The sequence below is a fragment of the Pipistrellus hanaki genome, assembly GCF_964339955.1.
Source record: "Pipistrellus hanaki genome assembly, chromosome: 20".
NCBI lineage: Eukaryota > Metazoa > Chordata > Mammalia > Chiroptera > Vespertilionidae > Pipistrellus > Pipistrellus hanaki.
The window spans coordinates 575,159-590,740 of NC_140522.1; the positions used below are offsets into that span (position 1 = coordinate 575,159).

General features: G+C 67.4%; 2 protein-coding genes across 3 annotated transcripts in view; both read left to right on the forward strand.

Moving 5' to 3' along the window:
* CSRP1 (cysteine and glycine rich protein 1) overlaps positions 1 to 15,582 on the forward strand; it is a 63,288-nt gene that overhangs the window by 35,256 nt on the left and 12,450 nt on the right. The window lies entirely within an intron of this gene.
* TNNI1 (troponin I1, slow skeletal type) lies at positions 3,254 to 12,189 on the forward strand. Of its 2 annotated transcripts, XM_084868599.1 has the most exons (8): positions 3,254 to 3,349; positions 5,797 to 5,839; positions 7,554 to 7,595; positions 8,423 to 8,554; positions 8,765 to 8,854; positions 9,935 to 10,111; positions 11,527 to 11,636; positions 11,949 to 12,189. In XM_084868599.1, the coding sequence occupies exons 3-7, from the start codon at positions 7,587 to 7,589 to the stop codon at positions 11,632 to 11,634; spliced, it is 516 nt and encodes a 171-aa protein (XP_084724725.1). In that variant the 5' UTR covers positions 3,254 to 3,349; positions 5,797 to 5,839; positions 7,554 to 7,586; the 3' UTR covers positions 11,635 to 11,636; positions 11,949 to 12,189. The 2 variants fall into 2 exon arrangements, with proteins under 2 accessions (XP_084724725.1, XP_084724726.1); XM_084868600.1 differs by lacking the exon at positions 7,554 to 7,595 and having other exon boundaries at positions 11,949 to 12,153.

Below are 15,582 nucleotides of genomic sequence, written 5' to 3' on the forward strand. Positions count from 1 at the left end.
AAAGCATTTAAACCAGCGCTCACACGTATCTTGAGATGGAGCGTGTTTACTATAAGCTTCCCGAAGTATAACTTTTTCTCCAAAATAAAGGAATGAACTAAAACTTCCTGAAAATGCTCTTTTTTTTTGGCACAAAATTCGACATTTAAGTGTAAAACTATCTATGATGTTAACCCCCTCCAGCAAATTTGACGTTTTGAAGCTTGTTGTCAATACAACAAAACAGCATACACATCAGATCACATATCTATCAACATACGATTGGAAAAAAAAATCTGCAGTATTCACCGGCATACCTGGGACCGCCTGTTTATGAAGCCAAACCACTTAGAACTAAGCTGTACAGAGAGTCAGCAATGCAGAGCATCGCTTACCATTTAATATATATATATATATATATATATATATATATATATATATATATATATATTATTGATTTCAGAGAGGAAGGGAGAGGGGGAGAGAGATAGAGGGAGAAATCCATGATGAGAGAGAATCATACATCAGCTGCCTCCTGCACGCCCCACACTGGGGATCGAGCCCGCAACCCGGACCTGCGCCCTGACCGGGGATCGAACCCTGACCTCCTGGTCCCTAGGTTGAGGCTCAACCACGGAGCCACGCCGGCCGGGCCTCAGCTCAGCTGAGCTCACAGCAGCTGCTCAGCACGGACCTGCACCTGGGTTCCTGGAGGAGAGAAATGGAAACAGGCTGGGGAAGATCGCGGATCCGGGGCTCCTGGTGGGTGGGGAGCCCCCGTGTCTCTGGGCCACAGGCGTTTGGGGTCTGCGTTCCCTCTGCTCTGCCTGGCCGGGCTCAGCCATCAGCCCAGGAATCCTGGCCCCGGGGAGGGTGGGGCTGCAGTGGGGGTGACGGAGCAGGTGGGGGCTGTGGCTGGCTGTCATGGAGGCAGGCTGAGCAGCGGGGGCTGGCGGGTGGTGGGAGGGGCCCCGGAAGGCCTGGTCACTGGCTAATTCGGGCTCCTGGCTCCCCAGACGTTCCTGGCAGCTGGGCGGACAGGTGCGGGGGGTTGGGGGGGAGACGAGAGCCTCTGTCCACACCCAGGGCCTCACGGGGCCTAGCTCTCCCGGCCAGACACTCCCTTCCTGCCCCGTGGCCCCCCACGTCCCTGGAGGGGACCCCAGCCCCACGCAGCCCCTGCAGAGGCCGGGGGGGGGATCACCCCGAGACCCTCAGAGGCTGGGACTCCCTGAGACGCCCCCTGCAGACGGGCCTGCTGGGCGCACACATCCGCCCTGTGGTTTGGGGGCTTTGACCCCCTATTGTCCTGTATCGGTCAGCCTGCTCTCTCCATCCTCCCTTTTCTTTCTTTTTTTTTTTTTAAAAAAAATATTTTATTGATTTTTTTACAGAGAGGAAGGGAGAGGGATAGAGAGCTAGAAAATCGATGAGAGAGAATCATCCATCAGCGGCCTCCTGCACACCCCCCCACCCCCACTGGGGATGTGCCCGCCACCAAGGTCCATGCCCTTGACCGGAACCGAACCCCGGGACCCTTCCGTCCGCAGGCCGACGCTCTATCCACTGAGCCACACCGGTTTTGGCTCCATCGTTCCTTCTCAAAGAGCCCGGTGGGCGTGGCTCAGTGGTTCAGCATCGACCTGCGAGCCAGGAGGTCAGGGTTCGAGTCCCGGTCGGGGCCCAGGCCCGGGTGGCGGGCTCCATCCCCAGGGCGGGACGTGCAGGAGGCAGCCCCTGCCCCCGCCCCCCATCCCTTCTCTGACCCCAGCTGCTCCCTGGCTGTGCCTTCATGTTCCATCCCTGTGCCCAGCGGCCCCCCCCGCCCCCTCTGCCCCCCGTCACGTCTGGCCCCTGTCCCCCCCCCTGGCTGCCTCCCAGAACCACAAGGTCACCTCCGCTGGCCCCAGGGGGACGGTCCAGAGTGCCGACGGGACTTCACCCCCGGGGGGCAAGAGGGGTGCCCCTTCTTAGGACACCTGTCCTGAGCTCTCCGCCCCCCCCAACAGGGGGCCCCGCCGAGAGCCCCTGCCTCCTGCTGCCTGCCAGGCCTCTCCCTACCTCTGAGGGGGTCAGCGCCCGCTGCTAGGCCCTGCCCGGCCCGGCCCGGCCGACAATAATAGCCTGGGATTAACATAGCCGGCATTGTCTTCCTCTGACCGCGGGCTGGGGACCGGACACCCTAAAAATACCCCCGGACAGGTGCAGACCTGTGGGCGCGGGCCGGGGACACAGGGGCGCGGGAGGGGGCGGGGAGACCGGCTCCCCGAGGGGGGCCAGGCCCTGGGCGGGGGAGCCTCCATTCCCGGAGGCCCCCCTGGAGGAGGCGCCGGGGGCTGCAGACCCTCAGGCTCCCCTGGGCTGCCCCGGCCACGCCCGCTCCGCCCGGACACTGGCCGGGGTCGGCCTGCACGCCTCCCGCGCCACGGGGCCCCCAAAAGATGTGGGCTCGGGGCCTGACGCCCACGTTTCCTGTTCCCTGTGAGAGGTGGAGGTGCGCCCGACCGGCCACGGTGGCCCAGTGGTTCAGCGTGGACCCACGGACCAGGGGGTCAGGGTGCGATGGCCGGGGTGGGGCGTGCAGGAGGCGGCCTGTCCCCGGTTCACTCTCATCACGGATGCTTCTCTCTCTCCCCCTCTCCCTTCCTCTCTGACATCCATGAAAGGAAAAGACATGCCGAAACTGGTGTGGCTGGGTGGACAGAGCGTGGGCTTACGGACTGGGGGTCCCGGGTTCGATTCCGGTCAGGGGCATGCGCCTTGGTGGGGGGCACGTCCCCAGTGGGGGGCATGCAGGAGGCAGCTGACGGATGTTCCTCTCTCACCGATGTTTCTAACGCTCTCTCCCTCTCCCTTCCTCTTGTGAAAAATCAATAAAATATATTTTTTAAAAAAGAAAAGAGAAAAGACAGTCCTGGCTCCAGCCCTGTGCCCCCACGGGGTCCCATCCCTGCTCCCCCCTCCGCGGCCTGTCCATTCTCTCTCCTCTGACTCCGGCTCCCTGGGTGGTTCTGGGGTTCCTGGGTTGGGGGGGGGGACCTCTGTGTGCACAGAGTGTGAGTGCCCTCTGAACCCCCAACCCCCCCCCCCCACACACACACATACACACACATCTGCAAGCCCAGGGCCTGCTGTGTGCAGCATGCATGTGTGTGCACAGCGTGTGTGTGTGTGTGTGTGTGTGTGTGTGTCCGTGTGTGTTTCCCCCTGGAGGTGTTGGGGGGAGGGGGCGGCGGGAGGGGAGGGGCCGGGCCCGTTCTATTTTTACCGGCCAGTTGCTGAGGGCCGGCCACTTCATAGCCTCCCTCCCTGCCGCCCCCTCAGTCTGCCTCCGACTCCGGGACAGACAGACTGACGGACGCTGACCCAGGTGAGCGTCGGCCCTGTTCTGGCCAGATCCAGGCCAAGCCCAGACCCAGAACCTAAGGGGGGGCGCGGGGCGGCCGGGGGACAGAGGCTGGGAGAGGGAAGAAGGGGTTCCTCCTGGGGCAGCTGTTGGGGAGCAGCCGGGGTCCCCCCACACCCCTGCTGCCCATGGAGGCTTTCTACAGGCGAACCCCCGAACCCCGGGCGCAGCCAGCGGCTCTGCCTGCTCAGGGGCCCCCAGCAGTGCCCGGGGGCGGGGGGCCTTGGGGAGGGGGGCCTTGGGGAGCAGGGGCAGGAGGGGGGTGCGGGCTGCAGGGGGAGGTGGGGGGAGCTGGGTGGGCAGTGGACAGAGAAGGAGGGGGGTGAGCGGGACTCGGGGAGCCTGGGAGCCTGGACCCCGAGCCCCTGGCCTCCTTGTCTCTGTCTCGGGGTCAGGCTTCGGCCCCCGTGCCCGTCGGAGGCAGGAGCAGAGCGGGCAAGGGCGGAGTGCCAGGCCCGGCACCGCTCCTGCCCCTGAGGAGGGGGGCGGTGGTGCCCGTACTGAGGGCTGAAGCCTGGAGTCTGGGCTCGGGGCTCCGTCTCTGGGGTCCCCGTTGGGGGCGGGGGGCGGCTCTGTCTGCCTCGGGGGCTCCAGGCAGCACCTCCCGCCAGGGTTTGGAGACAGTTTTTTAAAAATATATATATTTTTATCGGTCTCAGAGAGGGAGGGAGAGATAGAAACATCCATGAGGAGAGAGAATCAGGGGCCGGCTGCCTCCCGCACGCCCCACACTGGGGATGGAGCCCGCCACCCGGGCCTGGGCCCCGACCGGGACTCGAACCCTGACCTCCTGGTTCCTAGGTGGACGCTCAGCCCCTGAGCCACGCCGGCCGGGCACATTCTGAGACGGGGCTCCCCGGTCAGAGTTGGGGGCTGGCCCCTCGGCCACGGGGTGCAGTGCCAGCTCAGGGCCCTGCAGGGAGGACCAGGCGGGGAGGACCCGACGCCCTTGAACCGGGGCCAAGGTCAGGGGTGGGAACGGGAGGAAGATCAGGGACCTGACGAGAGATGTGTGTTCCTGGTCCTCGCCCTGCACACCCACTCACACGCACACGCACACTCACACACACTCACACTCACATTCACACTCACACACACTCACACTCACACTCACACTCATTCACACACACACTCACACACACTCACACCCACTCACACACTCACACTCACACCCACTCACACTCACACTCATTCACACACACACTCACACACACACCCACTCACACACTCACACTCACACCCACTCACACTCACGCACACTCACACGCACACCCACGCACACGCACACTCACGCACACGCACACTCACTCACACTCACACTCACACTCACATTCACACTCATTCACACACACACTCACACACACTCACACCCACTCACACCCACACCCACTCACACTCACGCACACTCACACGCACACCCACTCACACGCACACTCACGCACACGCACACTCACTCACACTCACACTCACACTCACTCACACTCACACTCACACTTTCAGTCCCACATTCTCCTCCCTCCCCCTCCCCCCTCCCTGCGGGTCGCTGGCCGGGTGGGAGGGGGCCGGGAGGGGGACACAGGAATGCCGCCCGCCCCTTTCCATCCTCCGCTATCTGCCTCGGCCTCCTTATCGCCGGCCTGTCAGGGGTCCGTCTGCTGGGAACAGCAGCCCAGGCCTGGCGTTCGTCAGCGGGCGGGCCCCTCGCGCTGACAGGGGCTCGGGAGGGAGGCCGGCCGAGCGCAGCCACACGCCCCCCTGGGGTGGGGAGACGGAGGAGGAGCTGGGCCGGGCCGGGGGCCGGGCCTGGGCATTGGGAGGGGGGGGGTATGCTGGGCCCATGGACGGGTGCGCCCGCCCCAGCTGGCGTTTCCTTCTGGACTCTCTCGTCTCTGGGGGGACACGGGGGGAGGCGGGCAGGCGGGGCAGAGGGAACCCGGAGAACAGACAGCTGGTGGCAGCATCTGGTGTCAGCCAAGCATCCCGGGAACGCAGGCCCGATGCGCCCCCCCTGGGCCAGGGTGACAGCTGTGACTCCGGGGTCACCGCCCCCCCCCCCGCTCCCCCAGGCTGCACCCCCCATCCCCCCGCAGAGCAGAGGCAGGGCTGGGGCCAGAGGGGTCCCATGGGAGACTCGGGGGAGGTGGCCCCGCCCCAGGCACCGTGCCGGGTTCGAGCCGACCCCTCCGCCCCAGCACGCGCCCTGACGGGACCCCGGGGACCTTGTGACTCACAGGCGGTCGATGCTCAGCCTCTGAGCCGCGCCCGCCGGGCCGTCCCACCTGGACCCAGCGGGACCCACGCTGCCTGGTCTCTCCTTCCCGCCGTCTGCCCCCCCCACCCCCCCCCCCCGCGCCTCCCCATGGGCGGGGGACGGAGCTGGGACCGCCCTCACTCAGGCTCTCTGCCCCCAGGTGCTGCCCGCCACCTCCGCCCGCAGCCATGCCGGAAGTGTGAGTACCCCCGCCCCCGGCCCTGTGTGTGCGTGCGGGTGTGTGTGCGTGCGGGTGTGTGTGTGCAGGTGTGCGTGTGTGCGTGTGTGTAGGTGTCTGTGTATGTGTGTGTGTGCGCGTGCGGGTATGTGTGTGCGTGTGTGTGTGTGTGTGTGCGTGTGTGTGCAGGTGTGTGCGTGTGTGTGCAGGTGTGTGTGCACGTGCGGGTGTGTGTGCGTGTGTGTGCAGGTGTGTGTGCGTGTGTGTGCAGGTGTGTGCGTGTGTGTGCAGGTGTGTGTGTGCGTGCGGGTGTGTGTGTGCAGGTGTGCGTGTGTGCGTGTGTGTAGGTGTCTGTGTATGTGTGTGTGTGCGCGTGCGGGTATGTGTGTGCGTGTGTGTGTGTGTGTGCGTGTGTGTGCAGGTGTGTGCGTGTGTGTGCAGGTGTGTGTGCGCGTGCGGGTGTGTGTGTGCGTGTGTGTGCGTGTGTGTGCGTGTGTGTGCAGGTGTGTGTGTATGTGTGTGTGCGCGTGCGGGTGTGTGTGCGTGTGTGTGCAGGTGTGTGTGTATGTGTGTGCGCGCGTGTGCGTGCATGTGTGTGCGCGCGTGTGTGTATATGTGTGTGCGTGTGTGTGCGTGTGTGTGTGTGTGTGTGTGCGGGGGGGGCAGGTCCCTCTGGGCAGAACCAGCCCTAGAGTGGGGTTCCACCGGTCCCCCCCAACCCCCCCAGCAGCTCCTCGGAGGCTGGATCCTCAAACAGGAACGGCCCTGAGTGTCGGGGTCCCCTGTGGCCCCAGACCTCCTGGGTCTGAGCAGAGCCCACAGCCCCCGGGTTGGCCCGTTCTGGAGTCGGGGTGTCTGCCAGGCCCTGGCTGAATGCCTCTCAGGGCAGGACCCCACATCCCGGCGTCCCTGACTCCCCCCTTCTCCCCCACAACCGGGGTACCGCCCCCCAGGAGCCTCCCGGAGACCAGAGGGCCGTGGGATCTGTCTGTCCCTTCACCGGCCCCTGGTCACCACCCCTCCCCGCCCACACCTGCCCCCCACCCCCCGGTGCTGTGGCCGCGAGAATAACCACTTGTCCCCGCTCTCCCTCCTCCTCCTCCTCCTCCGTCCTCCGCCTTCTCCCTCCTCCTCCTCCTCCTCCTCCCTCCTCCGCCTTCTCCTCGTCCGCACCGTGACGGATGCCCACAGCGAGGTGAGTGAGGTTGGGGGTGAGGAAGGGAGAAGGAGAGAGAGAGAAACATCCATGATGAGAGAGAACCACGGACCGGCTGCCTCCTGCACGCCCCCCACTGGGGATGGAGCCCGCACCCCGGTCCTGGGCCCTGACCGGGAATCGAACCCTGACCTCCTGGCTCACAGGTTGACGCTCAAACACTGAGCCAGGCCGGCCGGGCCACCATCCTGATTTGTCTGTAATCACCCTGGACTGGGGTGGGGGTGGGGGTGTCTCAGCATCCCCGACCTGCAGGGGAGGGGGCGGGGCCCCCAGTGCCTCCAGGAAGTGAGGGCTCCCTGCCGCCCTCCCTGGATCTGAGAATTCTGGCAAACCCCGCGGGGAGCTTAGGAGGGGCCCCTGGCCAGGCCTCGATCCTCGATTCTGCAACCTCCGCCTCACTCGTCTCTCCCCTTCCCACCCCGTCCCTCCCCTCCTCCCCCCGTCCCTCCCCTCCTCACCCCTTCCCTCCCCTCCCCCCCATCCCTCCCCTCCCCCCCTGTCCCTCCCCTCCTCCCCCCAGAGGAAATCCAAGATCACTGCCTCCCGCAAGCTCATGCTGAAGGTGAGCCAGGGCCGGGGCGGGGGGGGCGGGGACACACACACACACACACACACACACACACACACACCCTGACCTCCTGGTTCCTAGGTCGACGCTCAGCCACGGAGCCAGGCCGGGTGGGCGGGTCGTGGCTCGTTTTGATACAAGCCTCCCTCTCTCTGGAGCTTCGGGGGCAAACAGGGAGGGAGTGGAAGGGGCCTGGGTGTGAGGTCACCCTCCCGCGGAGGGACGGCCAGCGCCCGCCCGCCCACACGCCTGCCCACCCACATGCCCGCCCACCCACATGCCCACCCACATGCCCGCCTGCCCGCCCACACGCCCGCCCACACGCCCGCCCACACGCCCACTCACACTGTCCAGGGCGTGAGGACACGGAGCCCCCGGGGCCCTCGGAGGCCAGAACCGGCCGGCCTGGGGTACCCCTCCCTCTGGCCCGATGCTGGTGGGAGCTGGAGGGCCCGGCCCGCCCGTGTCCCCCCGTGTCCCCCCGTGTCCCCCGTGTCCCCCCGTGTCCCCCGTGTCCCCCCGTGTCCCCCCGTGTCCCCCCCGTGTCCCCCCTTGTCCCCCCGTGGCCCCCCGTGTTCCCCCGTGGCCCCCGTGTCTCCCCGTGTCCCCCGTGGCCCCCGTGTCCCCCGTGTCCCCCATGTCCCCCCGTGTCCCCCGTGTCCCCCCGTGTCCCCCGTGTCCCCCGTGCCCCCCCGTGTCCCCCCGTGTCCCCCATGTCCCCCCGTGGCCCCCGTGTCTCCCCGTGTCCCCCCCATGTCCCCCATGTCCCCCGTGTCCCCCGTGGCCCCCGTGGCCCCCGCTCACCGGGCCCGTCCCGCCAGAGCCTGATGCTGGCCAAGGCCAAGGAGTGCTGGGACCAGGAGCTGGAGGAGCGGGAGGCCGAGAAGTCCCGCTACCTGGCCGAGCGCATCCCCACACTGCAGACGCGCGGCCTGTCCCTCAGCGCCCTGCAGGTGAGCCCCGGGGGCCGGGGCGGGGACCCGGGGAGGGGGACGGGGGACGCCAGGGACGGGGGGCCCGGGGCCGGCCTGACGGCTCCTCATCCACCGTCAGAGCCCGGGGGTGCTGTGAGGCCCAGGGCCCAGCGAAGGGGCTGGGGGGGGGGGCCCGGGGCTGGGGGGCAGGGGGGGCCCCCTCCCACCCGCCCCCTCCCCCGCCCCCAGGACCTGTGCCGGGACCTGCATGCCAAGGCGGAGGTGGTGGACGAGGAGAGATACGACATCGAGGCCAAATGCCTCCACAACACCAGGGAGGTGAGCGGAGAAAGGGCCGGGCTCGGGGCTGGGGGGGGTGAGCGGAGGGAGGGCCGGGCTCGGGTCTGGGGGGGGTGAGCGGAGGGAGGGCCGGGCTCGGGGCTGGGGGGGGTGAGCGGAGGGAGGGCCGGGCTCGGGTCTGGGGGGGGTGAGCGGAGGGAGGGCCGGGCTCGGGGCTGGGGGGGTGAGCGGAGGGAGGGCCGGGCTCGGGGCTGGGGGGGTGAGCGGAGGGAGGGCCGGGCTCGGGTCTGGGGGGGGTGAGCGGAGGGAGGGCCGGGCTCGGGGCTGGGGGGTGAGCGGAGGGAGGGCCGGGCTCGGGGCTGGGGGTGGTGAGCGGAGGGAGGGCCGGGCTCGGGGCTGGGGGGGTGAGCGGAGGGAGGGCCGGGCTCGGGGCTGGGGGGGGTGAGCGGAGGGAGGGCCGGGCTCGGGGCTGGGGGGGTGAGCGGAGGGAGGGCCGGGCTCGGGGCTGGGGGGGGTGAGCGGAGGGAGGGCCGGGCTCGGGGCTGGGGGGGGTGAGCGGAGGGAGGGCCGGGCTCGGGGCTGGGGGGGTGAGCGGAGGGAGGGCCGGGCTCGGGGCTGGGGGGGGTGAGCGGAGGGAGGGCCGGGCTCGGGGCTGGGGGGGTGAGCGGAGGGAGGGCCGGGCTCGGGTCTGGGGGGGGTGAGCGGAGGGAGGGCCGGGCTCGGGGCTGGGGGGGTGAGCGGAGGGAGGGCCGGGCTCGGGGCTGGGGGGGTGAGCGGAGGGAGGGCCGGGCTCGGGGCTGGGGGGGGTGAGCGGAGGGAGGGCCGGGCTCGGGGCTGGGGGGGGGGCAGGGGCTGGAGGTGGCCACTCCCGGGGACCCTCTGGGCCCCCCTCCCCGCTCTGGCCCGCAGGCTGGCGCGGGCGGACACCACAGACATAGAGGGCACACGGGGCCGCCCTCTGACGCCGCACACAGACTCCCTGCCTTTGAGAGCGGCTTCCAGGGGCCTGGGATCCTCCCCCAGCCCCTCTCCCAGCCCTTCCCCATCTGGGGGTGAAGTCAGGGCTGCTGCCTGCGCCGCACGGAGGAAGACTCTGAGCCCACCCCCCGCCCCCCGCAGATCAAGGACCTGAGGCTGAAGGTGCTGGACCTCCGCGGCAAGTTCAAGCGGCCGCCGCTCAGGCGTGTGCGGGTCTCTGCCGACGCCATGCTGCGGGCCCTGCTCGGCTCCAAGCACAAGGTGTCCATGGACCTGCGGGCCAACCTCAAGTCCGTGAAGAAGGAGGACACGGAGAAGGTGAGCCCGCCCGCCCCCGGCCGGCCCCGCGCTCCGGGGGGCGCTCCGGAGCCGCCAGGGACCGCGGCCCGCAAACTCACCCGTCCACAGGGCCAGACACCAGCAGCACAGCCGCGGCCATGTCTCTGGAGAGCCACATTTTAATTTCTATTTACTTTTTATTTTATAAATATTATATATATTATGTATATTATATATATATATTATTGAATTTTTACAGAGAGAAAGGGAGAGGGATAGAGAGTCAGAAACATCGACGAGCCGAGACCGGTTTGGCTCAATGGATAGAGCGTCGGCTTGGGGACTGAAGGGTCCCGGGTTCGATTCCGGTCAAGGGCATGTACCTTGGTTGCGGGCATATCCCCAGTAGGGGGTGTGCATGAGGCAGCTGATCGATGACTCTCTCTCATCGATGTTTCTAACTCTCTATCTCTCTCCCTTCCTCTCTGTACAAAATCAATAAAATATATTAAAAAAAAAAAAAAAGAAAGAAACATCGACGAGAGAGAAACATCGACCAGCTGCCTCCTGCACACCCCCTACTGGGGATGTGCCCGCAACCAAGGCACATGCCCTTGACGGGAATCGAACCCGGGACCCTTCAGTCCGCAGGCCGACGCTCTATCCACTGAGCCACACCGGTTTCAGCTGGGGAGCCCAATTTTTAAACACAAACGTCTCCTAACGCCGCGTCTTCCACACAGACGGGCCCGGGCCGTGGTGTTTTGTGGAAGAGCCGCCCTCCAGGGGCCCGAGAGCCGCCTGTGGCTCGAGAGCCGCGGTTTGCCGACCGCGGTCCTGGGAGGCCAGGGCGGAGTCTTACGCTGTTTCCGGAGAGAGATGTGGTCCCCGGCCCCCGGGCGGGGCGTGCGGGAGGCCGCCGATCGATGAGGTTTCTCTCTCGTCGACCTTTCTCTCTCTCCCTCCCTCTCCCTTCCTCTCTCTTCACAAAATCATCAAAAACATATTAAAAAAAAAAAAAAAAAAAAAAAAGGAAGGAAACAGCAGAGGGCGCGGAGGTCAGGTGCCAGGGGCCGCTGCCCGCTGTCTCGGAGGCAGAGGCGGCCGGTCACAGAGCGCAGGGTTCGGGTGGGTCAGGCCTCTGCCTCAGCCCTGCACCCAACGCCGGCCGAGGTCACGGCGCCCGCCCGTGGCCGGAGCTGAGCGGGTCGGTAAGAAACGTGGAGGAGAGCCTGGCCCGTGGCCGTGGCCGTGGCCCGTGGCCGTGGCCGTGGCCCCCGAGGGTCACGGGGAGCCAGGTGGAGCAGGCGGAAGGCTTCCTGGTGGAGGTGGCCTCTGGGTGCTGAGCGGGATGGGAGGGCGGCTCTGGGCCCGTGACCCCCCAGTCCCCGGTGGAGGCAGCTCGGCGTGGCGGGCGTGGCGGGCGTGGCTGACGGATGGGGTGGCCCCCACAGGAGCGGCCGGTGGAGGTGGGCGACTGGCGGAAGAACGTGGAGGCCATGTCGGGGATGGAGGGCCGGAAGAAGATGTTTGACGCGGCCAAGTCGCCGACCTCCCAGTAGAGGTACTGGGGCCCCTCCCCTCCTCCGGGGGCCCTCCCCTCCCCTCCCCTCCCCCGGGGCCCCTCCCTCCCCCTTCCCTCCCCCCTCCCCTCCCCCGGGGCCCCTCCCTCCCCCTTCCCTCCCCCCTCCCCTCCCCCGGGGCCCCTCCCCCCCTTCCCTCCCCCGGGCCCTTCCCTCCCCCGGGGGCCCCTTCCCTCCCCTGGGGGCAATGATGCGGCCCAGGGGGCGCCGGGGGGAGAGGTCCCATCCCAGGAGTCGGGGTGACCCGCACAGAGGTCACTGGATGGACGGCGGCCCCCTCTCTGTCCCCACAGGCCGCTCGCTGCGCTGGCTCCGGACGCCTGGACCCCCCTGTCTGTCCCTGCACCCCCCTCCCCTCCCCCCTCCTCCCCTCCACCCCGAGTGCCGTCCACGGAACTGGAATCAGCAGACACAGAGGAGAACGTCAGTCTGAAGACACCCCCCCCAGCCTGGGGGGCCCCTCCACTCGCCCCCCCATTCCCTCCCGGCGGCTCTGACCTGCCGTGGCCCCCTCCCCCCATTAAAATCAGTGTCGCCAGCATCTGGGGGGCTCTGTGAACGGGGGTCTGGGGGGCTCCTGTCTTCAGCTCCATCAGGACGAGGGCGAAGGAAGCTGAGATCCACTCCCCCTCCCCCGGGGCCCCTCTGCCCAGGCCCAGTGACCTCACACAGCACCCCCACACCTCCCAACCACAGCCCCCCCCAGCCCCCCGACTCAGCCATCAGAGGCGCCTCTGCCTTCCGAACCCCTCGGCCTGGTCCACAGCCCCTTCCTCTGCACACACACACACACACACACACACACACACACCCCTGCAGCCGGGGTTCCCCCTGTTCTGGGCTTGGGGGCCTTGGGGGTGGCAGTTCCGCACCTGGCCACCAGGTGGCGCTTCCACACCTCCCTCCTGAGCTCCCTCACTTCTCCCACGGGGCCGGCTCCATGGGCATCCACCTTCTCCCGGTTACCCCCAAAGCCCTCCCCACCCAGGGGTGCAGCAGTGGCCTGTCCTCCGGGTCAGGACCCCCCCCGCCCCCATCTGGACCCAAACCCCGGGAGGATACCAGCCTGCAGGGCTGGACGGGGGCCTGGGCAGCTCCCCGGCCCCGGCTCTCAGCACCTGCGCCCAGCTGGCTGAGGGGAGCCGCAAGGAGGTGTCTGGTCCCCATTACGGGGGGGGGGGCTGACCCAGCAGAGGAGGGGCCCCCTTCGGCCCCCCTGCCCGCCCGTCCCTGTCCTGCCCTCTGCCCCCGGCGAATTGTCTGCCATAAACGCCAGCAGCAGGGGCAAAGGGCAGCGCCAGCTCTTCCCGGGGCAGGGTCTGGTGCCCGGGGCCGCCAGCCGCCCTCAGAGGGGCCGGCCGTGGATGGGGAGGGGGGAGATAGGGGGGGAGGGGCGTGGCAGGCCCCAGTTCCTGCTACCACAGCTCAGTGGGCCCTGGCCGGTGTGGCTCAGTGGGTGGAGTGTGGCGGGCCTGCGGACGGAAGGGTCCTGGGTTCGATTCCAGTCAAGGGCACGCACCTTGGTCGCAGGCTCGACCCCCCCAGCCCCAGTCGGGGGACGCAGGGGAGGCAACCCACCCCCAGTTTCTCTCCCATCGAGGTTGCCCTCTCTCTCGTGTCTCCCCTGCTCTCTCCGCCCTCTCTCTAAACGCCAGTGGAAAACTACCCCCAGCTGAGGACACGCCAGACACACAAACAGCTCAGCGGGCACCAATGCAGGCGCCATTCCTACCTTACCTGTCCCGCCTGCCCCGTGCCACCCGCCCGCCCACCCACCCACCCACCCCCTGGGCGTTCCCTCCAAGCCACGGAGGAGCCGGGCGGGGCTCCGTGCCCAGGCAGCCCCAGAGCCCCCTCTCCCCTGCTCCCCGGCTCTCCCCGCCGGCCAGGGTCCTCCCCAGCCCCGTCTCCTGCTTTCTGGGCACCAAGCCCCAGAGCCAAATCTCAGCGCTGCCCCCCTCCCCCCGTCACCCGGGGATGGGGGGGCCCCCGCCACCGATTGGGGCGCCCGCCCTGCCCTACAAAATGGAAGGCCGCCCGGCCTGACTCAGAACAAACACCGGGTGCAGAGCCCGTGGGCGGAGGGGGTGTGGCCGGCGGCCCACGCCCAGGGCCCGGGCCCGTTTCGGGAATGCCACCGTGCCTCCTGCTTCCACGGGGGCCAGCCCAGCCGCCTCCCGTGGCCCCTGCGTGGACCACGGGGCGGCCACGGCAAAGCCACGCACAGGGCGGCCGCGAGCACCCCCAGCAGCCGGCGTCGGGCCCGGTGCCCCCGCCACGCCCCTGCCTGCGGGCGGCAGCCCCTCCTCACACTGCCCCATCCTCAGCCGGGGCAGCGAGGTGTGAGCACCGTCCGTCTGGCCTGGTCTCCCAGGGTCCGCCCCCGTCCTGCCCCCCGCCCAGGGCGGCCGGGGCTAAAGTGCCCAGACGCGGAGGGAGCCGGTTAAACATTAGCCCCAGTGGCCCCCCGCGCAGCCTGTCGGACTCCCCGCAGACTCCGGCTGGACAGCCCGGGGGGGTGCGGGCAGCTTTGCTCCGGGTGGGTGAGCAGCCGCGGAGCCCAGCCGGGCGGCCGGGACCCGGTGGACAGACGGACGGCCGGGACCCGGTGGACAGACGGACGGCAGCCTCCTGTCCGGGTCCAGCCCGGCTCTCCCGCTGGCCCCGGCCCCGCAGCCGGCTGACAGACGTGAGGGCGAGGCCCGGGCCCCCACCTCGCCCTCCTGAGCCGGCCTGGGGTCCCCTGAGCCTGGGCCGAGCGGCGGGTCCAGCACTGCGGGCAAGGTCGGCCGGCCCAGAGAGGGACAGTGGGTCCTGGAGGTCACAGACCCAGCCCGGCCCGGCTGCTGCGGCTCCGGGGTGGAGCGCCGACCTAGGAACCAGGAGGTCAGGGTTCGATTCCCCGTCAGGGCACAGGCCCGGGGTGCGGGCTTCATCCCCAGGGTGGGGTGTGCAGGAGGCAGCCGGTCCGTGATTTTCTCTCATCATGGATGTTCCTCTCACCCTCCCTCCCCCTTCCTCTCTGATATCAGTTTCATATATATATAACCCCCACACAATCGCAGCCAAAACCGGTGTGGCTCAGTGGATAGAGCGCCGGCCTGCGGACTAAAGGGTCCCAGGTTCGGTTCCGGTCAAGGGCATGGACCTTGGTTGCGGGCACATCCCCAGCAGGAGGTGTGCAGGAGGCAGCTGATGGATGTTTCTCTCTCATCGATGTTTCTCTCTCTCTCCCTTCCTCTCTGTAAAACATCAATAAAATATATTTAAGAAAAAAACAAAACAAAAAAACACACCAAAAACCAAAAAACAAACCAGGATGAAGACGCAGGCCCCTGAGGCACTGGGTGTGGGCGGAGCTTGGTCCCAGCTGGAGGCCCAGGCCCCGGGGCCGAAGGAGGCCCTGGGGCCGGAGCAGGTCCTGGCCCAGCCCTGACCCCCCCCGCCCCCAGCTCTGTGCTCCGGGTTCGGGGGAGAAGTTGGGCCTCACCTGGGGGCCTGGGCAGGTGTTCCCAGCTGGGAGCCCTCAGAGGAGTGTGTGTGTGTGTGAGTGTGTGTGTGTGTGTGAGTGTGTGTGTGAGAGTGTGTGATGTCTGTGTGAGTGTGTGTGCCTCTGTGTGTGCATGTGTCTCTGTGTCTGTGTGTGTCTGTGTGAATGTCTGTGTGTGTGTGCCTCTGTGTGTGTGTGGATGTCTGTGTGAAGGTGTGTGTGTGTGTGAATGTGTGTCTGTGTGTGTGTCTGTGTGAATGTGTGTCTGTGTGAATGTGTGTGCCCGTGCCTCTGTGTGTGTGTGTGTGTGTGAATGTGTGTGTCTGTGTGGATGTCTGTGTGAATGTGTCTCTGTGTGAATGTGTGTGTGTATGTGTGTGTGTGTATGTGTGTGTGAAGTGTATGTCTGTGTGAGTGTGTGTGCATGGGTCTGTCTG